Source organism: Tigriopus californicus, chromosome 7 (genome assembly GCF_007210705.1).
Source record: "Tigriopus californicus strain San Diego chromosome 7, Tcal_SD_v2.1, whole genome shotgun sequence".
NCBI lineage: Eukaryota > Metazoa > Arthropoda > Copepoda > Harpacticoida > Harpacticidae > Tigriopus > Tigriopus californicus.
Genome location: NC_081446.1, coordinates 5,454,047 through 5,477,967, shown reverse-complemented (window position 1 = coordinate 5,477,967; position 23,921 = coordinate 5,454,047). Strand labels below are relative to the sequence as shown.

The 23,921-nt window shown below is 46.0% G+C and overlaps 1 protein-coding gene across 1 annotated transcript in view; it reads right to left on the bottom strand.

The window, feature by feature from the left end:
- LOC131884307 (B-cell lymphoma/leukemia 11A-like) overlaps positions 1-21,244 on the bottom strand; it is a 54,567-nt gene extending 33,323 nt beyond the window's left edge. The window contains exon 1 of the mRNA XM_059232038.1: positions 20,572-21,244. Within this exon, the coding sequence (XP_059088021.1) occupies positions 20,572-20,665 (94 nt within the window). The 5' untranslated portion in view covers positions 20,666-21,244. The remainder of the gene's footprint in view (positions 1-20,571) is intronic.
- Between the last annotated feature and the right edge of the window lie 2,677 nt (positions 21,245-23,921).

The following is a 23,921-nucleotide window of genomic DNA, read 5'->3' as shown; positions in this document are numbered from 1 at the left end:
ACCACCCACTCACTCGTGGCGTTCCATCCGCCTCCTTCGGTCGTACTTCCTCGCTGCAAACCCTGGGTGTCTCGGAAATAGCGAACGTCCATATTTTTATGTCGCACAAGTCCTTTGCCCTACGATTTACACGGTCCCATTGGGTTGTCCCTTGTAGCCAACGAAATCGTGAACTCCCCCATCAGAGGCGGCTATTTTCATAGCGGTAATTTCTCGGTGATGAGATATATTACATGGTCTCTCTTGCTAGGACGAGGAAGAACGATTTACCAAAATATAGTAGTATTTTATAGCCCTCACATGTGATTACATATCTATGTATCTTCTTGGTGTTGTTTGGTTGAAAGAATGGCTCGGTCTTTGGGGAACAGCGATCTCCACGTGTGATCACGACCGACAATGGGCTCTTGTTTTGGTTAAATGCTCTCTTTTGATCAGCTGATTGACATTGTTGACATGTTTTTGAGTCGAAACAATTGCAAGTCATCTGCTCCTCTCTTGAAAGTTAGAGCGTAACTACAGTACTACGATGCAAAAGTAGCGGAGATCCCTCTCACCGAAGTTGGTTCGCCCGTCGGCCATATCCGTTGAGGCATGCGCCTCAATGAAAGACATGAACACGTTGACAATCACAAACAGAAATCTGATTGGAATGATGTGGGCATTGACTGTTGGGATAATGGCCCAACCAAGAGTGACCAGAATCCATAAATTACCGCATTAAGCCGAAATCTTGGGCCATTTTCTGTTTACATCACTTTAACGGCTTGTTCCATAATTCTTGGAGAACCACCACGTTCGTACGCACGGGGCTCTGACAATGGCTTGTACGGAGTGTGAACATCTGCATAATATGCGAGGAAGAGGAGGACGACGGGCTACTAAATTCCTCGACATATTACCACTAACGCCGTCTTGTTTTTCCATCCAAAAAACCGTCCTTCATATGGAGATATATTCATGGTACCTACTCCGCCATGTTTCTACAGATGGTAAGCCTACGTCAAATGGTAGTCGACCAACGCCTGCTTATCCAACATTCGAAGTACCTATTCTGAAATGCAAAGACATGCACACATGACGAGGACTGACCACCGCAAGTTAACCCTATTATTTCCATCCAAAGACTTAACACACGGCCAAAGAGTTCGCTTGGAAGCCTGGGGGTGGATGGCTTTTGGTGTCCCTTGTACCTATTATACACAACGAACGAAGTAACATCCCAGCCGAGAAGACTTTTCCGTGAGTGAGGAGGGTCTTGGTGGCGAATGGCCAAAGCGACCTCTTGTTTATTCGACAAATGATCCGTTTACATCACTCACATTAGTCCGGTGCTCCTTCTCCCCCATCCATCGAAGGATCAGACCGAGTACCACCGTATGGAGTCCAAGTGTGAGGAGGCAGAGAGAAAAGAGCGAGAGAGAAAGAGAGAAAGGCACTGGACTTGAACACAGTACATTACCCCGAATGATATGGACCCCAGCCAGATTTCCTCCCCTTGGACACCAAAGGTGCGGTGAACTCACTCGGGGTAAACTCGCCAAACTCGCCAGAAGTGGGAGGGGAAGCCGGGTCTACGTAAATCTCTCTTGATCGTGAGAACCAACGGTCTTTTTGACCGTGTATTATGTGCTTCATTGAGCTTGTGAGCCTGTTTGTTGTCAATATCCGTCAACAATGACCTCAACTGCTCCAATTGTAATCATCGCCTTCATCATCATCATCAGTCAGTCTATCTACTGTCCTGTGGACGAATTCGAGGCGAGAAGACACAGAGGGACAAAGACACCATCCATCCACCACTCGGATTTAGCATTTCCATCCCGAAAGTCCGATGAGTTTGTTAAGTCAATCGGACCATGAGGTCATAATCATGATGGTGGCTGACTGGCTGGCATAGGATGGCCATCGTTGAAAGGACGATGACTGTGTTTCTCAACTCCAACCGCTAATGAAGAGCGAAATCTGTTGTACGAACGTAAGTAGAGATCCCATTGTCCATGAGTTGCCATTTCCGAGAAAGCCCAGCGGAGCTTTGGACGTGAGTGCAAGCGGTTGGTTGGTGGACAAGGTACGCGGCGACGAGGAAGAAAATGCATTCATTATTAATGCTTGATCTTTCGTGATACCATGGAAGTCAAGTCCACGCCAAGACCGGAACTAAAAAAAGATTCTTTGAACAATTCTCTCCTTTCTCTCCAAACTAACCCGGTGATCGTTCTATTCCGGAAAATCTGGACCAGTAATCAAATAAAAATCGATTCCCTCAGCTCGAGAACTCCCTTGCGAGTCTCTTTCCCGATCCAAGTAACCCTGCTCTCTGGTAGTTGGACTTAGAGCAGCTCACTCAGGTACGAGTATGACGGTTCCTCAGGCGCTCACTTTGTTGGTTGGTCGTTGCTCAGACTCAAGCAGCATCTGCAATATCCTACTTACTACATCCTGACACACAACCTGCTGATGAACTCTCACTTCTACTTCTACTACTACTACAATTACTTCTATTTTTCCCTACCGCTGGTTGGAAGATCGATTAATTTTCATTGAACCGACGTCCATCTCGAGATGGTCACATGGGGCCGAATGAACGCGAGAGCGAGCGAGAGATACGTGGGCAGGGTAGTCAGCCAACTACGTAGTCGGAGCTTTTGACTGAATTTCATGTCAGCTCAGGACCTTTTTTCATTTAAAACAGGGGAAGTCTTCAAAGGGTTACAGGGGCTCAGGGACCTATCCCTTTGGTGCTCTCTTTCACTCAGGGTTGTTCATCATCGCTCACGCAAGGTAAATAAGCGAGTTGCCTCCGTTGTTCTCCCTTCGTTCGGGGTCCAACAAGGGCACAAGTTCATCAAAGTCCGTCCATGTCCCGGGCCAGCTAGACAGTCAAATGATGGACAGATCCTTTTTTTGCGAGCCCCTCAGTGTAAAACTGGACATTTCTCATGACTGATATCGCACGTGACCAGGACTAAGAGGGCTGAAGGCGCCAAAGAGCACCCAGGCGTTCACCCTTTTATTAGAGCAATGTAGTCCCACACCAGGCATGATAACGGAGACCACTTCAGGAGGGTCTGGACTTGGAATTTTCCCATTTTTTGTCCCTGTTAGCACGATTGGCGAGTGTTTTGGCCAGGCTCAAGGTGGCACGCCACCCGCTAATCAGACAAGCAAAACTTTCCACTGTCCAACATTGATTGAGATCAAGACAGCCGCCAAGTTGGACTTGCAATCGTTCCACTTGGACCAGGACTTTGAATGGGAACCAGACCCCTCTGCGGATAATTTCGCGCATGCCAAAAATCGGAACAAAAAAGAACACAAAAGGGAGCCTTCCATGAGTCTGCGCACGAACCAAATTCAGAGGGATGCTCGACGTACTACGTACAGTATTGTTCCATGTCGTGGTGTGAGGTGCATTATTATTGTTGGTGGCAACTTTAGAACAGTCCGAGATGAATTCGGATACGTGTCTCAATATGTGGAGCACGTCCATGAATGAACCCTCTCATCTGAGTGCTTTTTCAGCCCGACTTGATGCCTTCAATGCCTTTGGATCAGCATTCGACAACAGTGCTACACAAACACGCGGGTCTCATGGCAGTTTGTCAGGAAGGGTTTAGCATATTAATGGCCACAAAAACGATCTCAGCCCACCTTCGACACGGAGTGGAGGCAAAAAAGTTCGTTATAGTTTTAACTCATTACCAATGTAAAACTCGTCTTATTTGTGTAGCGTCAAGTCATACATAATGATAATTCAACCCTTTGTGAGTTACCTCCTCCTCCTCCTCCTCGTTGTCGTCGTCCTCGGTTTCCTGCATGTTTGGTGGACGACAAAGGCTCCATTTGCATTGGAAAAATGAGGAGGAGAAGATCGAGGGCTTCAATGATAATCGCTCAAATTCTGTCCTTCCGAGACTGATTTGCATTGAGACAAAGAAATTGTCACTTAACGGACTTTTTTTGTCCCATCTGGCATGCAACAAGCATAACAAGTCAATGGCGAACTAGTTCTGAAATCTGTACGTGTGTATTGGTAATAATAGAAAAATGCAAATGGATCGTGGTCGTCGTCGTCGTCATCCTCATCATCCACCCTCCACCGAAAAAGTCCCTCATTTACTTAACAAAGAGCCTCGTCGGCACGGTGAGAATCCTGACCGAGATGTTTAAATTGGAAACACATTCTCGTTAATTTATGGCGTAAGTCAGTTTTGTCGGGATCATTTTCAATGATATATGAAATCTACTTGAAGATGCATCTGTACTGGGGACGAAAAAACTGCCCCTGACAGGCGAGGAATGACACAGATTTATGGAGATTCCGAACGATGTGGAGCCTTGAGGTGGAAATGAATAGTTGCCTATTTTTTGGTGGATCTGTACGAAAGCATGGCCCAATTGACAGTTCTACAACTTAATGAGATATGGATCACAGCTTTCAAAGCGACAAAAACTTCCAATCATGGCCACCTTTGAACTTGTAAAAAAGTTACTTTCAGTGGAATTAGATCGTCTACGTTATGAGAAATGCTTCATATTCAGATGGGAAAAAAGCAAAGCTGTAAATCGTAAGGAGTCCCACGTCAAAAAAGCTCCACGATTATGCATGACTCATGATGACTTTCGATGATTTACTCTTTTCTTGAAGCTGTTGAATTCAACGTCCGAAAAAAAGCGAGATTCAAACGATTCTTTTTCACTGATAACAATCATTATCTCATTCTCCGTTGTTGCCATTTCCTCTCGGCTTCTCGCTCGCTGACTCGGGTTCCTTTTTTCCATCCAATCTGATTCAATTCTTCATCTGTGTAAAGGAGTTCAAAATTTCAGGTTCTTAGTGCTAGTCATTGTGGTTGTCCTTGGAGTTGTCCACGGACCGGAAATTCTGCCAAGGAGATATCGTTCGATAAAACAACAACTGCCTCCTAAGCTACATAGCTCCGAAGGTAGGTGGTTGGTAAGTAAGTAAAGACTCTCCATTGGAAGACTGGCTTTGGAAGCCTAGCGAAGGATCTGCTTCCTCCATCTGGCAGCTTTGCCCTCAGTCCAGTGTTCTTGGTGGAGTATTGTACGTGTGTGCTCAGTAGAAAGAAGAGCGGGAGAGACAGAGAAAGAGAGAGAGATAGGATTTGGAAGGGCTCCTTGAGCCTTACCACCGTCAAGACCTATTGCCAACTGATGACGGTGATTGTCTTCATCGTCTTCGGCCACGCTTGGTTGACCCTTCTCCAATTATATTGTACTTTAGCCAGATTGCCATGAGCTCATATGAATGTTGTTGTTGCATTGTCAATTGGTCTTAAGAATAAGAGGAAGACGGAGAGGAAGAAGAAGAAGAAGAAGAAAAAGAAGAGGCATACAACTCTTTTGAATTGAAGATTTATTGATGCAGGACGCACTCGCCCATGTCATAGCCAGTGAGGAAGGAGGCTTCTACTTGCCAATACACGTGAACTTTTATCCCCAGTTCGTCAGCAGGCAAAGGGAAAAAGGGAACGTCGAGATCAATGACGAAAAAACATCGTAAACGAACGCGTTGTCTTGAACTGGATATGTCAATCAAGCACAGTGGCCGTGGTCGTTATCAAGTCGTTCTTCATGAATGGTGAGAGGTTGGAAGTCTCTTATCTATCTACGAACTGTTTCCCCCCATCAACCGAGCATATCCTGTGTGTCCGTTTTGCAATTAAACCGACGTCCAAAAGCATAAAGTAGGCAGGCAGGCAGTCAGTCAGTCACACATTAGTTATGTTGAGCATTCGTTAAAAAAGATCACTATCTACCCAAGGAACTTTGGAAATGGTATCTATCTTCTTCTGCTCTTCAAATCAACTCGAGCCCTCTCTTTTCCTGTCATAGGCAATTGTTTCTTAGTGCCCATGGATGAAAGGACCACGGAGACAGTCAGTCAGTCAGTCAGTCAGTCAGTCAGTCAGTCATATAGTGATAGTGGTGGGTCGGTAGGTCGTCGTGGTCGTAATAGTATCACTGGAGCTGAAATTGTCCATTCATTCACATGACCCAAGTGGCCCCTTTGGTCTGATGTTGCTTTAACTTCTCAGGGATACGGTCATTATTTTGGCTTCAATTTTTCTCAGACAGACTCGTCGACCAAAACCAAGCCCGAAAGAAGACGAAGACGCTTCAAATATGTTATTGAGCGTTAGCGGCTTCTGGACTTGGTTTTATTCCCATCTATCAGAGAGCCAGCCAGTCCAGTGAGTATGTGAGTGAGTGAGGGTCACCCTCCATTTGAAATTGAAGAAGCAGGGGTAACAGCAGCAGCAGCAGCAGCAGCAGCGGTAGGTAGGCAATCTCATTCTCCCTATGTTTTTTCCCGGGTTCAGCGCTTCAAAGAAGCCCTAAAGTTGAGTAACGAGCTCAGGTTAATTACTTCAGACATCACAAAGAGAGAAACATGCGAGGCTTTGTGACCGCTCCATGATGACGGCCTAGCTTTGGGTGTGTTCTAATAAAGATGCTCCATTACTTGAACTAATACTACAGCCACTTTTTCTTCTTCTTTTCTTCTACCATCGACAATTTCACCACCCAAGGAGGCCGATCTTCACCACGCAGTTCAATATTGTCAAGTCAATGAATACGCGTCTGGCTGGCTCGAAGTCTGACTGACTGACCGCTTATCTTCTCCAATCCCGAGTTCCAGACGACCCGATGAACGTGAATCTATCTATCTCTTTCTTTCTCTTTCTCTCTCTCTCTCTCAGTGTGTAACTGGCTGCTTGCCCATTCAGCCTTTTCAGCCCATCAATGGCGGTGGTGTGCCACTCATGTGCGTAGCCATAAAAGGCAAATAGTCGCCACTTGATGGCGGTATGGTGGTGGGTGGGTGGGTGGAAAGGTAGAAGATGGTCAAATATCAAATTGAAGCCACTTTGTCAGATACGAGTGAATACTAACGGCTCCCATCGGGAAGGAGGCACTAATTCGATAGATTTGAAGTTTGTTTAAACTAAACATTGAATGGATTTGCCCCATCTACCTAGTAGTATGTCCACTGACCATAAAGAGGAAACTCTCGAGCCACGAATTGAGTCCTCTACCAACATCGGATGGTTTCACGAAGAGGAGTCCTAACAATTTCTGGTCAGTTAAAACTCACTTGGAAGGGGCATCATCGCCCACTTGGAAAATGACGAGGAGACAAAGACGGTTGTAAAACTGACAAAGGATCCCTTTTCACACTCCAAAGATAAGCCGAGATCTTGACAAATCTGTGGCTTTGGCTTCATGGAGTTAAGCTCCATGAAGAATGCGTTGTTGTTGCCGCTCCTATTATTCAGCAATCTAGAGTGGATTGAATTTCGTTTCTTCCTGCAACCTTTCTCTACTAGTTGTTCCCTAGTGCAGGTACGTACATAAGGGATTCGCTAGCCCCTTATTTGCTCATATTAATCTCTAGACAACTTTTGGTGGTCAGAAGGCTGCAGATGAACACGTCCTCTAGTGTACGTAAGTGCCCTTGAGTGGGATCACCAACTTCATTCTCAGTAGGCCGGAGCTCACTTCACAAGCCTTCAGGTTTCTCTGGGTGACAGGGATTCGGACGGTTATTCCATCATGTTGGACAAGAGCAGCCGTCTCATCAGCCCTCATACATACTTGCTGGCTCTCTCCCCTCCATGCACTATGTACTTATTACTCGTACATACTACATTTTATGAAGAATCGAGATGAAATAATTGTTGCCATGACCGTTTGGACCATCGAACCAGTCAATGGACAAGTGTCTGGATGGATGGATGCAAGCAAGGCCAGCTCAGCTCACCGCTTGTACGTACGACATATCATCATGAAGTGACAGCTCTCCAATCTCGCCCCCAACACCACCACGAACAGTAGTACCCTTACTCCCTCACATACGTTGTTCTGCATTATCATCAATAACGACGATATCTTTGGCTCCTAAACGTCCATCTGCTTGCCTTCCCCTTCGGTGGTGGCCAAAGCATATCGCAGGTTTTTTTGGCGGAGATCCTTTCACCCCGGCCATGTCAGTTTGGTCAAATATGAGGGACATTAGTCAAATAAACACTCGGATATTTGCAGAACTTGATCAATAGGAGTTGCCGCTCTTTTTTTTGTACCCGTTTTCGTTCAGGGGGTCGAGTTGTTCAGTGGGTTCAGATTGGCATCTACCGTATTCATATGTGGGTACTTGGATGTTGCCGAAAATTGCGAAGAAAAAATTGATTCATTCTGAGGCTCGGACAAAGAGAGGTGGGAACGAAATTGAGGAGACGCAAGATGCGCCGACAATGGAGGGTACTAGTATGTGGGAGTAAATTGCAGGTTAAACAAGAGCAGGATTTTTATCCCGCCAAAATGAAAATGAATTGGGACCCAGGTTGTTGAGCCATAATGAGTCAGGGAGTTGGCTTCAGAGGTACGTACATTACCCAAGCAGTCAGTCGCTTGCCCAATATTGGCTCCTTTGAAGTCTATTCGATGATAAGTCGTGACGTGACCATTCTCAAATTCAGTCAATATTTTATGGGAGACGCCTTTCGGCCATGAGATCAGAACAAGACGATCAACATGAGAGAGGTCCTGCCTTCCTGCCCGCCTGCCTGCCTGTCCAATGGTCTTATATAAAAATGATGATGGTGGTAGTGGTGGTCCTGGTGGTGGTGTACGGTATGTTTAAGATGATAATTTAGTGGGGAAAAACTCGAACTCGAACTTGCATGGAACACCTGAGACCACTTTTCCAATGAATGGTCGGTGGTCGGTGTGGCCGTCCTGCTTCTCTATGATTTTACGCCAATGTCCAAGAAAGGCCAGGTATTGGAGGCCCAGTACCAACCACACAATGCCATTGGTACTCGTAAATGAGTCAACCGTGCGTTCTGTCAAACGAAATAAATTACTCGCTAAAAGCGCTGGCCAAAACACGTTATTAAGCTCACTCAGCTTCGCTAATAATTTCCGAGGCTTCACGTCCGACGACGTTCTTCGGGTTTTGGTAATTTTCGACTAACTGACTGGTTGGACTCAATGGAGGGGAAAGGAGAAGGCACTCAAAAGGAGGGGAATATATGATTGCTAAGTACTTTTGCTTTTGTTTTCCAGGGAATGTTCAGTTAATATGACCATATGAACGAAGGTAGGATTGCACATGAGGACGAAATCAAGCCACCTTCACCACGATCCCTGGGCCAAATGTGCGGAGGGAGAGCGAGAGCGACAGCCAGAGAGATAAATGTGTTTACTCATCGACAGCCGTTGCCGCCACCGCTGCCATCGCTTCCATTTCCCTTTGTTCGAGGAAGAACTCATTCCTTTCCGGCGAAATGGGGATCGAGTACAATTCACTTGACCACTTGGAGATTGAGCGAGATTTCAGTGCCTTGCTAATGGTTGAGAGAATATGATAAGTAGTGGTTATTTTCCTTGGAATTCTGTTTAGACATGTACGAGTCGCCCTCAATTAGCTTCGGTTCTCAAGAACTCTTTGTTCAATTTTCAAGCCCACATTTGGTCAATTGAATGACTAACAAGAAGGAGAGAGAGAGAGAGAGAGAGAGAGAAGGAAGGGGGGAGGGGGGGGGGAAGAGACTTTATCTCGATCTTCTCTCTAGCTCGTCATGTGTGCATTAACAAAGGCAAAATTCAAAGGGCTCTTTCGTGGCTCAAGCCTTGTACGTCCATGTACACTCGTACGTATGGACACACATTGGAAGTGTCGTCTTGAAGCAACGAACGCGTGCTCCTTCTGGCTTTATCATGGACAACAGCAGTAACAGCAACAACAACAACAACAACAACAGAGTGCCATGAATTGTGAGTCTTGAATGAGTTCCTTCTTCCTCCTCCAGGACGACGGGCTTGCTCCATTTTCCGCGGCCATTGACTGACAATAAGGCTAATGGGACAAGATGGGCTAAAAATGACCATCATGTTTATAGACTGGGCGTTTACAGATAGATCTATGAGTACGGACAAACGAAGGGGCAGCCAAGAGCACGTTCCCTTTGCAAATGCTTCTTTATGGCCACTTCGAGTCAGCGACAGTTCCTCTTGGGGAGCTTCAAGTCCAGTTCGAACGAGGAGAGCGACACCACCCTTGAAACAACAACCGCAGCAACAGCAACAACAACCGGAACAACTAGAGCTAGAGCTGGAGCTTGCCCTCTATTGACAGTGCTGACTGAGCCTCTCGAAGGTTTCAATGGACATTTGACACTGAGGACAACTCAGGCATGCATAGAATTACAAAGTGGACATACAACTAACACTCAGTCACATGAAATATGGAGGCCCCGTATCAATACAGCCTCTCATGTTTGGACAGCTGAAAATGGATAACCAACCGTTTCACTTTAGTATCCAGATTTGCATTCAGGAACGGCCAGGGAAACGAGAGTAACTAGGTTGTTGGGTTCCAGGTCGGTTCTACTACCTTTATCATGGCCGGCCAAAGGGACACGGGAGCGGAACTGACACTGATCCTATTTGATGTCCGACATTGTCCAATCGTATCAAGCTCGTTTGCAAGCGAGAGTGTGGGTGTATGTGTATGTGAGAGAGAGAGAGAGAGAATGATATCAAATCTTGTAAGGATTCCAAAGGTTCAATCTCGCCCTTTCTCTCGACTAACGTGAATCCTGGTATGAACGTTGCAGAGAAATGGTAGGACTGGACGACTTGTATTGAATTCACTGAGAAAGAGCCAACCCAGCCTTTTAATCCTTCCTCTTTGAAATTTTAATCTGGATTAGAAGAACTACATGAACTTCCTTCCCCATACGGGCTTGAGGGCGGAGTCCGCTTGGTCGACGGTCCAAAGGCCTGTTCAATCATTATTCAACTGGGCCGATTACATTACATATGACATTCTAAGGTTGTTGGTTGTCAGCGAATGAACACACGCATACACACAGACACACACACACATGTGTCAAACACCATTACATAGGGTTATAAAATATTCAACTGGAAATTCCCATCGCGTAGAAAAATTACATTTATATGTCGTCCGATGAGGAGCGTTCACTTCGGACGGACGAGCTGGAATCGCATGTCGTGTGTGGTTCTTCGTTGGCAGTGGGCACTCAAAACACTGACATTAGTTTTGGAAATGGAACTCGGTGTTACCTTCTTCGGGTCAGTCAGTGTCAAAGCAGTAGTGGTTCTTCTTCTTTATGTACATCGGCGTTACAAACTCGTCGCTCTCTCGTATTGCATTGCCATAGAGTGGGCTTAAGCGACGAACAAGAGGAAGGGGACAATAAACGAATATTTTCAGGGCCAGGCTCCATAAATATGGACAGAGGCTCGCTCCTCTGTATGTATTACACATGCACACCCATCAGATGTCGCAATTATCTCTAATTGTCCAAGACATTCATGCTAAGAAATAATGGCTCTCATTGGGAAGGAGGCCCGTAGTAGCCTTTGTCCGAACATCGATTGTGGGGCGTTTCAAGAAACCATGGCATCCACGGCCTCTAATTGAGGTTTAACTATACTACTCGTACATACTGTACATAGAGGAACGAGCTTGTACGAGTGTTGAAGGCCCCGGAAGAAATGGATTTCGAACAGTGCCGCTCATTACCAAATTACAAGGCTCTGCTGGACAATTGCTGGAACCTCCATTGTTTGTTGTGAAGCTGCATGAAAGTCCAGCGAAAATTGTAGGGTCATGTTGGGGCGACGATAAATTACTACACAAGTCTTGGCGACACGGGTCCAGTCCTACTAACTAATACATACAGAGTAGGGCCAGTTGGGCGAGCTCATGAAAAATAAATTGAAAAATTGTTCCACTTGTTGTAACTATAGAAGTAGTAACAGCAGCAGCAGCAGCAGCAGTAACGCTAGTAGACACGACGTAGAGTGGCTGCATTCATTATATAATTCCCTAACAGTGCCACAAGTTGGCTGCCAAAAGGATTAATAGCACTACTTCATGGTACACACTTTATCATGCGTGGATGACGTCTGATCACCCATGATTACTGTCCTGGTCAATTTCCTTCCATTTATCAAACCAACTCTCCCCAAAGGTCTTGAATAATGCCACATTAACTCATTATCGGAGCTGTCATTATGGCTAGTGGCAATATCATGTCAGAGAAAACTCCTCGTTAGCGATCTTACTGGGGCGTTTTTTTGCCGGTCATAAAAAACGCTCGCTGATCAGGCGTCACTGGGTAATTTGGCTCCAAACAATTTTGTCTCTCCGTTGGCAAAGTAGTAAATGACCGATCGAAAAGCATGCATGTCCACCATTGGTTGACGACGGAAAATTTGGCCGTCCTTTGTGCATGATACAAAGTCATCAAGCTTATTATTCGCATATCATTGACTACTAGTACCACCAGAGCTCCGCTGAGCTCAAGATCTGCCTTGCTCTCTTGGCGACGTTCTCTGTGTGCAAGAGAGTTCACTACATTACATACGGTATCACAGCACAGTGGAGCTAAGAGGCCCCCTTCTCAGTCTCTTCCCGACGTCTTTTCACGTCTTCGGGTTCTTTGATAATGAGACATAATTCATGCCCTGTTTTTATCACACCGTTGGCATGCAAAACCCGGCTCGAAACATGGGAACTCCTTCTTGGCCCACTTTGAAAACTGAAAAATGACCATGATCAAAACGGAAAACATGTGAATTTTCTCTGATGGGCGAGTACGTACGAGTAGCACGTGTCCGACGACCTAAACAGGCAGCTGGCTTTCGATGACGAAGTAGTCCGTTCAAATGCATCTGAACGAGCGAATCGACAGTCTTCTCTGCCATGCCCTTATCAGATCATCCACCATTTGATGATGATCAGCAAGGGTGAACTAATTTGAGTCCCCAAAAGCTAAGAGCGCCAGCTAAAGTTGTATTTTGAAAGGCTGGGCCAACTTTGAATCCAGATCACTTTCGTTAGATATTCATATACAAGATTGGGGGCTTGAGGAATGCATCCGTCGAATACGGCGCAGTTTGTCTTGAGGGGGATTTTTCTTGCTCATCGGCCAAAGCTTCAGTGGCTCTAGGCTTGTTTGAATGTGTTAAGTACCATGAATACCAGAACAAAGGCACCTTTTTCGACTACGATCAGAGTCCAGATAATCATCTTTATCGCCGGGTCAAAGTAAATGGACCCCAATGATCCTTGGCTGGTTGCCTTCATTCTGACTAGCATTGCAACCGAGCCAACCGTTCCCTCATTGAAACCAAGGTTCATTACGTTATTATTATCGATAACTTGCTTTGGCACGGCTTGATCGAAGGGGGCCTGGTTTGCATGTTTGAGGGTTTATTGGGTCAAAGCTTTGGCGGACTTCACCTACCATGACCATGATTGCCTTGCTAGCCGCGAGTAGGAGCGTGGAAAACCCTGGGCGCCCCACCAATGAAGAAGGGAATTGAAGTATGGTCCAACCCAGCCCTTGATGGTTATGTACCAAGGGCGAGTCTGATAAAAAAGAGGAAGTGGACCTAGCCACCACTACCACCACCACCACCACCACTACTACTACTACCACCAACGACCACTTGCACCCAGTGAGTGACCGCCGTTGTTCCCTCAAAGACCATCGATGAGGGAACACAATGCCCAGTGAAAGCCGCGAGGACTTAATGGCCACTTGTACTACTGGCCACTTCAATGCCATGTAGTACGTTTTTTCACGAGGACACCGTGGCACCAGCTCAAGAACTTTGCCAGCTACTCCAAAGGGTGGTCGTGGTAATGGTGCTGCAACTGGGTTTGCAATACACCTTCAAAAGAAAGTGAGAAATGTCAGAAGAGCTCTTTTCTGAGGTTCATAATGCCAGAGAGAATACGATCTACGAAATACTAAACGCCAATTGAGGACTTGAGGGCGGTCACGATTGGACGTCATTTAGTGGAACAATGACCATGAGCTCGGTTGAAAATGGACGAATCAATATTTGCTCCTCGGTGAAAAAGGGATAAAAAATTCATGGTAGAGAGCTGAACTATTTTAAGCGTGTTCAAAGTCAATAGAGTGGTCAATCGATACCACACCACTCACCGGAGCCAACTTGGCCAGCCTCTTTGGTTGCGGCCAAAAGGCCATGGTTATGGGAGCAAGTTCATTAATAAAACAACTTAATGGCTGTCGTCTTGTTGGGGCGCTCGATTGGGAAAAATTCATTGTTTATTTACTGGAACCATCATTTACCTGCGTACCACCGGTAGTTTTGCCTTCCCTGGCCATTCACGTTCTTTGAACGAGGTGCACTCGTGAACCTTTGCACAAAGGGTCAATTTTCGTTTGCAAAAATCCGCCCCTTTTGTCAAAAAGAATAACTCTGAGTTGAACTTGGACTTGAATTATTAACGGGATTGGTTCAGCCCCCGTGTGTTTGGTTGAAAAAGCTATCCAACAACGAGTTGACCACATGATGACATTAACATAATTTACAGCTCTCAGGAGAGCCAACATCATAGTTAAACGTGGGAACGGGTGAGGAATACTATGGAAGACATCCAACATAAAAATCCCCTTCACCTTCCAAGTGAGTCACACTCCATTTGTTGACCATTTCCCCTCAAGGCTTGGTGGAACTTGTTCCAATTCCAACCATTTCTTGGACCTGGGCGAGGCTGATGATTACTTTTGGCCCGCTGATTATTACTCTACTTAAGTCGTAAAGAAAGTGTCCAGTTTTTCCCCTAAGGTCCAAGCTCTTCGTGCCCACCCAGAGGCCATGGAAGGAATGAGAGAGAGAGGGGTGTTGTTGTTCCAAGTGGGACGACAATGCGTGGTGTGTCTGTATTTGTTGTTGGTCCCTGGTAATGGACACACGGGTCCATGGCACGACATTTCCTCATCTTACCAAGAACGGGTGCTACCTTACCATATCCTCCTACAAGGTACGTACGTAGAACGTGCACTGAGGGATCCATGAGGAGGAGACGCAGGAGAAGAAGAAAAATGTACCGAGAAGACCCACGCGTTCCCTCGCCAGGGACAATGCCAACCAAGCTTGAAGGGTAATTTTCATAGCTGTAAAATTACCTAATTTCGCGATTTTCGTGTCATGCAAGCCTCGCGTAGTGGAGATGGATGAACTCAGGAGCGAACAAACCAGTTTGTTCACCTCTGTACAGTACGCAGCAGTGTTTGCTCCACTCAATGGAAGCCAGTATCCAGGGCGGTGGGCAAGGACTCCGTGCGAGTAGTCAACCCCATAGGGACGGGGAATTCATTATCCGTAAAAGCTGGACAGATCATGCTGTCATCATTGACAGCAGTGTTCCCGTGCCTTGCCATGCAACTCGAGTCTTTAAGGGAAGCCAACCTACTCTATGGCTCAGCCTAAACCAAGAGAGAGAGAGGTAAGTCATCCACTACCCTTCTGCATATTTAGGGGGATGTGTCCCTCATGGCCCACAATACCCCAATGCATTCTGTCCCTGCAATGGATCATGAAGCAAAAGGGTTTAAGCTGAGTGCATCCCATGTTCTCTCAGCCTTTATTTTTTGGCCCGAGCCAAAACCTCAATATCCAACAACTGTGTCCAGGCTTATTCTTCGTCTCTCCTCCTTGTTCTACTACTTTTTCGTACGTCTCATCTCCGAGGAATGGAAAGAAAGTCAGTCAGATACCAATACAACAAATGTTAGCAACCGAGTCGCCGCACTTTTGTGGGATCCCCAAAAGGCATTACTTTCCCTCTGTCCGTTGTCCCATATCAAGGGACAGCTTCTGGAACAGGATAAGACAAAAAGGACTCTGGGAATTGGTTGCTCGATGTGGATGGATGAATGGTTGGTTGGACCTGACTGACTGTCGCAGAGAGCCACTAATGAAATAAAAGAGCACCTCCCTCCACTGTAGTACGGTCGTACGGAGGTACGGACGTACTTCCCCGAGAAGAACTTGATGCTATTTACCCGGATTAGTCAGTAAAAAGTAGTGTGAAGGCGACCAACTTTTTGGTGGGCGAACCATTTGGCCTCAGGTGCACATGAACAGGAACAAGAGGAGCAGGAGCAGGAACAGGCACTAATTAAATAATTGCATTACTAATTCAGGATGGTAGAAAGCTGGAGGACAGTTCGTCTTCTTTGTTAACATCGTCAACCATTCTCATGTGCATACCTTAAGATAAGTCTCATCGGAAGTCGGCTTCGTTCAGAGCGCCAGTCTATATATAAATTGGTAGTTCGTGGACTATAGCCTAGTACGGTATGGAATACGTAAATGTAAGACCCATAGTAAGTTGGTGAGCCCCTCTCATCTCTCGTAAGAAAAAGAACCGAGAACGAAGAAGCACCGGTAATAAAGCAGATTCCTCCATGAATTAAACCGAATGCCAACATATCGGGAATGAAGATCTTCTTTGGACCTAATCCTCTGACAGCGTTTCTTCTTTGACCCGTATTCGAAATAATGATGGAAAGAATGACTGGACATTTTAACAGATAAAGCCAACGTTCCAATTGAAAAGAAGAATCCTCTTCGCCCTCCCTCCAAAGAGTTCTTGTTGTTACACCAAATAAATGGTTTTCTGCTCAAAAGAGAACCATCCAGCACTACACATACACACAAGCACGCTATAGACGAACGGCCGAATGGACGAATGGACGGAACATTCCAAAAAGTCGAAGTGGGTCTGAGAAAGTCCTTCCTGAGCTAATAATCTGGCTCAACAAGCGGTACACAAAGGCAGCAAATTGGTCACATTGAAGGATGCGAGGCTCGTCCATGGATCGATATGGTACGGCAGAATGGGATTAATCTCTCCTGCCAATTGGCTTGGAGGTAAAAACCATTTCTCCGATTGAGGGGCACTTTCAAGTGGTGCTTCATTCAAGTCCGGCGCAGCATTTTGGCGGTGATCTCAAGAGTACAAACTCGACGATTGTTCTCAAAACATTCAAAAGTGTGCGTTAATAACAAAAAGGTATATTGCGTTTCATTGCCGGCATCTGATCATACATAGTTTTAAATCTCGATCACGTTATCTAAGTTTCCAGTGGACAAAGGTCCAGTATTGTACAGCAAGAATCCTTGGCATAGGATGATAAAAATAGTACCCTAGTAATACTACTACTACTACTACTACTACTACTACTACTACTACTACTACTACTACTACTACTACTACTACTACTACAAGTGATAAGTCATCACCAGATTTTGCAGGATTGTGTCCATTCAGGAATAGTGCTCTTGAGATCAGAATCTTTGCTGCTTTGAATCTGTGTGTGTGAGTGTGTGAATTTCCTAAATTATTGTCACGCCAGTCACCCGCAATGGCTTCTCTACTCGATTTTCAAGTGCAGAGAGGCAAAATATGTGATTAGATTCATGATTAGGGTATATCATAATGTACATTAACGCCAGGGTCCCTCCTCTTTCTTCATTTTGTCGGCCTCTTCTTCTTCTTCTTTTTCTTCGTTCTCCTTGTTCTCGCGTCCGAATCTACCAACCCAGATTTATCCATTTTTGCCATATGCTTTGACGCTTTGAACCCTTTTGTGAGAAACGGTCGAAAAAGTGCGCCATTAAGTCGATGCTTATCACCATCGAGTGGAAAAATTCGTGCCCGGAGCGTGGTCAGAAGAACGAAGAACATAGTCAGTTCCAGCCCTCTCACCTAGATTACATTACACTCTCTGAACCTGAATTTTCGTCGGCTTGAGATTAGCTTTGGACCCAAATGGTCAATGTGGTGTGAGGCCTAAGCCATGACCAGTACTTGTATACCAAGGTTTGCTCGGGCACGACGAACTACGTAGATTCCTATCAGATACATATGAAGACCATAGGCCACGAAGCGGGCGGGGATTTAGGATCACCGACCAGTATTGTTCTGTCGGTATGAGGACGTTGCTGCTCAGTTCTGAGGCTCGCTAAGATCAGAAAACTGCCCTTCCTCCTCTTGAACGCATTGTTAGCCAGCTTATTAGGGTCAGACATTTGCGATAACCTTTCAGATTATCTTTTTTTCTGAAAGGAACGGAAAAATTCTTCCGCCGAGGGGTCATCATCAAGGCAAGTCTCAGCATCCAGAGCATCATCATCATCATCATCATCATATCATCGCAATGCCTCCTTCACAGGTACGGACACAGGCACATTCAGATTGACTGTGTCAGTTTCCAGCTTTGGATTTGCAGATGGGAAAATGGCTTCGATTTTTCCATTCGCATCTCGGACATGAAAACGAGATAATGTTTTTTTCCTGTTTGTACGCGAGAGAGTCAGTGTGTGAGAGAAACAGAACGAGAGTGAGGACGGCTAGAATACGTTTGTTATTGACATTGAAAATGCGAATACGTGTGTGTGAGTGTGTGCCTGAGAAGCTTCAATCTTTTCGAGTTATCAGCATAATTCACACATGAGATTGGTTTCCTTCGTTGGCAAAATCTCATTCTCTTTCTCATCACCTTCAAATGAGACACTGAACCAGGTGTCCTAGGCAATTGAACAATTCTACAAATCACGTGTCAGATTGTTGACCAAGAATGAATGTGAGAGTGCGTGCAAGTGTACGTACCTACCGGTGTCCGAGTCTGCCTATGAACGAAGATTTTTGCCAACTTTTGAAATCTGATCCCTCATCCCGAGTGACATGGAACAAACTTTATTTTATGACTGGAGAGGCTCTAACTTGAATGAAGAGCCCTACACTCTCACACACACATACACACACACACTCACTCACTCACTCACTCACTCTGTCCGTCCGGGATTGGATGGGAGATGGCCAACCAAGACTGGGAGTTCGTCTTTCCTCTACTAGTAGATCATTCAATCCATTTATGGCACTTCCAGGGGTCAAGTAGCCACCACACCACGTACTCGTCAAATGGGTTAACTTGAGCCTCAGTTGAATGCACTGCCATGGTTTCTTTACTTCTATGACTACTTGTGTACTGAGTTTTGACTGGGTTAGGAAGTAGGCAAGTCAGCGGAAGGGGACGAAACACTGTACATGTCCCCCTCACTTTCTGTCTTTCTGTCTCTCGAGTTTGTCTTATTGGGCCGTAAAGATTGGTCGGAAGAGATTGGTGAAAATAAACCAAACTTGTTAGATCTCAAGGGATCTCTAGGGGCAACTGTTTGGTCGAAGAAAAGGCCAATCTGGGTGATTCTCCGATTCTCTCGTTTAGGTTTTTGTACATCTAGGGCTCAATCACAAGAATGAATGTAATGAAGGTTTCCGTGGAAATATGTAGACGTCGATACAAATCCTATCCTCACAATCGTCTGGCGATACACTACTTTTCGTTGACCTTTCATCCGAGCATTAACTAATTGCTTTCTGTTCAGACGAGGAAAATTGAAAAATTGCTCTCTTTTCAATCTCTTGAAAACTTGCTGTTGCTGTGGTTGTTGTCGTTGTTATAGCTGGTATTGGCGTGTGAGCGAGAGACAAGAGTCTTTCCTTTTCTCTCTTCTGGCCTTTTCTTTCCCTCTCAGATTTTCGTTCGATATTTCTTTTGAAATCGAAGAAAAAATGACAAAATTCACGCCCTGTCAGGAATCGCCGTTCTTGGGGACTGACGAGCGGTTTTCTAATCTTCAGAACTGTCCAATGGACATTACATTTCAAAGCATGACTTGACCGAATCATACAGCGGAGCCAATCCAAATTTTAGGGATGACTTTTTTCCCAGAAAGAGCAAGAGAATAGGATTCGTCAACGGAGAACTGAACTCGGTATTTCGATTTTGAGCTCAATTTCGGACTTGACCAATGACACGTATTTCGACACCGATCTAATTTCTCCCCGATTTCCTCCTTGACGACCCCCACCCTAGCCATAAGATTTTGTCATTCCCAACAAATTTCAGAGGCTACAACACATTCCTGGGTCTGCATTTAATTTCTCACTTACGCATAAAAAAGAAGGTGCTCATCTCCTTTTTAGGGAGCGGCTTTCTGACTTCCAGGCAAAAAGCGACAAGAGACGACAAGAGGCGAACGAACAACAGAGGAATCGGGCAATATCTTTTCTTCTCGCAATTCCACACATTTTTTAACCCATCATAAGCTACTCTTGACCATATATCACCCGAGATTGCAGAAAAAAATGTCATTTTTCCCCAAAGTCATTTTCGCCAGCTCAATTTCGGTTTACGAGATTTTTCATTTTTTTTTCGGGCTAAGCAAGCCAGAAGCTCGGACCCTTCTCTCTAGTACAGTATTGCACACCACTAGTATTGCGGGCTACTATTACTACTACATAGCCAAGTGATGATTTACGAACGAGCTTGGAGGAGCCCAAGTCAGCTAGCCACCTCAAATATGTTCATTACAAGTTTTGCATGTCCACACAAGGTCCAGGCTGCTTGGTGGTGTTAACAGACAAAATGCAATTTCGAGGATTTCAAGCGATGCCATGAATAAATCACCGGAGTGAGTCCATCGACAATACTGTGCATACAAGCTGGTGATGGAATGGACTGAACGGCTAAAAGATCCTTTTTTTTCTTACTTGCACTACACTTTCTTAGGCGACTCGGCTCTCAACTCTGAATTGGGGGCTTATGGGGAAACAGAAAGTGAAATCACGTTCAGGTCAATAGTGGCCTAACTGATTAGCTAGAAATACTTGCTTACCGTTGAAGTAGGGTCGGTAGATTTGGTAGAGGAGTAGATTGAGCTGAGCAGCTTGAGTTTCCATTGCACCCGTATCCATGGCTGCAACACTCATTTTCTTGGCTCTGAATCACACTCACTGTCTGACAACGATCAATTCGATGTCTTTCTCTATTTTTTGTGTTATCGGTTGCTCTGCCGGTCTAAGAAGGCTCTTTTGATCAGAGATGCACGCCGCACTTAAATTTCGTCCTTTTCGAAATTGAATGTCAGCGACAGCGACAACGACGACTAGTGGGTCATGTCACTATTCACTTGTGTTCTATGAAGATGAGCCCGAGAATTGAACTATAATTATTGAATTAAAATCCGACCGGACCGAACTCCGTGGAAACACGCAAACACACAGACACAAAAAAATCCACAATCGAGGCTAGAGTAGCTGCTTGTTGGCGTTGGTGTTGGTGGCAAAGTCGTGATTGTTTGGATTATTGTTATTATTATCGCACTTGACTATGATGTGCTTCGGAACTTCCCGTGGCCAGATTGTTGGGTGACACATTGTCTTGAACTCTGGAATTGCCTAACGGAGACGTACAGGCTCCTTGTGTCCATTGTACAGGCCAAAAGGCGACTGCTGAAGTTTTGACGTTCGTCGATTACGTATCTCACACATGATGTTGAGCGGCATCCTCAGAGACCGGGCTCTGACTTCTTTTTTTTGTGTGTCCAACGTCCTGCTCGTCGTCCGCGTTGAAGACGCCAGCCGGACAACGGTGAGTCGAGCGGGCACTACCCGTCCACTACTCCCTCTCTCGCCCTCATACTCATCTTGTCCCTTTGGCCCTTTTACCAGCCTTACCAGCGAGTCCAAGATTCAGGCACTCAAGCGACCAAGACTCCTATTACTACCACTACTGGAGCTACTACTACTACTACTACTACTACCACGACGACGCCTACGACAATATGATCGTCGGCCGCGAAAGCAACCGCGAACAGTGAGGCAGGATGAGGTCGCTCTTCCAAGAGACCCCGCGTCCACCGCGGCCAAACGCCAATAATTCTTGCCGACGACAGCACTCAAGTTAACAGCGCCCTTTCATAGAGAAATGAGAGAAGAGGAGCAAGGAGCAATAGTAATGCGAGCACTATTTCAGAGCTAGAAGAGGCTGATGTCGACGACGAGGACGAGAAAAGAAGATGATAAGGGGCACTGGGTTCAATCCCAAAAGGGTAGAGCACCAAGCGGCAACACCTCTACACCTCTTGGTGGTGGAGGCCACAACATGTAAGTCCATACACAAACGAATCCCGAAGTATGCACGCTTTGGCATCTGCCTGCGCGCCTGTGTGTGTGTGTGTGTACTTGAATTTGTGAGCGCATGTGCATGCACCCACTCCCTCATATGTATACAATCTCAATTAATAAATGGCCAGGTCGACTTTAATGTACTTAGAACGCTAAAGGTCCGACAGTCGCATCACAAAGTGACTTCAAATTTTGCGCGAGAGGCATAAAAAACAAACAAAATCATATAAACTGCATCTGCGCTGTTTTTAGATGTCATCAAAAGCATCGGCGGCATTTCTTTGATCAAGCTCCTCTTTCTGTGTCCCACAATTAATTGGGTGGACAAAGACTTCTTTCCCTCTCGTTCTCTGTTCAGCTTCCTGGTGTGGAATCCGAGTTGTCTTTGGCCATGCGTTTTTCTCTCGCCCATTTTCGCATTGCAATGCTAGTTTTCTTGGAGGCCAGAGCTCGCTATTCAGTCCAGAGCTTGAGGGTGGGTGGTGGCCTCTCCCTGGGTAGAGCACTACTCCTTGAGTGGATGATGGACCCAGCCCTACGACAACGTTCCAGAAACCCTTGTTGCCTGTGTGATTTACTTGAACACATTCCTTCAATTCACCTTTTGCCTGGTCACCCTCTTGAAGCACTCCCTCCTACCCTCTACTTACTTACTTACTTACTTACCTACTGGCTAGCTTCTAGTTCTTCTCGTTCTTCTACCGTATACCTTCTCGTCCATCCCGTCCATCCCGTACATCCCATCCAGGCAGCAGCAGGATCCAGTGAGGGGGATGTTGATTTTAGAAAAAGGGTCTGACCAGATGGGCATAAACATGAGTCTCACTCACACGGACGACGACACCCAGTACATGGCTGAGATGTTGGAGGATCAAGAGAGGAACTTGAGTGCTTCAATACGTCCAAAAATACGCCTCGCTAGCTCGGAGAGCTAGGTGAGAACTTGGTCAACAGATTCAGAATAAGTGCATCCATCGATTTGGCCAAAGGGAGGTAGACCTTGGGAAAGGCAAGAGCAAATAGTTTTCCATTCACTGATGTTGTCTGGATGCTGTTGAACCCAATGGTGGAGCGGGGATTGCCTCCTCCCACACTCCAGATGAGAGACTTTTCAGGTGACAATATCGCGACTGTCCAGTAAGAATGTTAAACATGCGCTAACAGACGAGCAGGATGATGAACTGACCACTCACGTTGACAGTCTGAGTAATGACTGACTGATGAGTGCTTCAAGTCCACAGTCCGTTCACATTTGACTATCAATCCTCTCCACTTCTGTCCCTGGAGCGCTAACTCAAAGTTACTTACTTGACCACTTTACAAGGGACTGGTTGCGCAACAACGCACAGCGGCTTCTTTTCCTTTTACTCCTCTCTCTTTCGCTCCGTTCAATCTGGACTTGTTTGTCTGTGGTCGTTTCCGTTGGTTGTGGGTTCCGAAAACAATCAGATTTCCGCTCTCCACCGCGCCTCTCTCCTCACTTTTACTCTCGTCCATTCCCAGCAATGGTCAGAATTTCCCACACTTCGAGCGAGCTGACCAGAGATCTCAGATTTCTCCCGCTCCTTTCCGACGACATCGACGACACTGACCGACCGCCGGATTCGAACCGACAAAGCCAGTCAAGCGAGCCACGGCAACCTGCTGCCCCTCACTCGGCACTCTGAGTAGATCTGACCACCATGGTGATTCGTTGATGGGTAGCCATGTTTGAGCTCCTAAAACTGGTCTTTCTTTCTTTCTTTCTCTCATTCTTCCTCTGTTTTCCCACCGTCAGCCAGCCAGAGCTCGGTTTCCGAACTGAGCTGGCCAGAAAAGGCGGTCCGAAGTTGTCAGTCAGATTCATTCGTGCTCACGAGGGGAGAAAACTGGACGTTTCGGTCAAAAAAGGGAGACACTCACACACGCTCACGCACGAGCCCACCAACCGGAGGAGATAGAAGAGCCCCTACTTGTTTCTGGACCAACCATGATGTGTGGAGTGGGCACTCGAGTCCAGCGGAGATTGGTCAGACAGCGGAAAGAGAGAAAAAGCTGGCTTTTGAAGAAAGTCTACTTT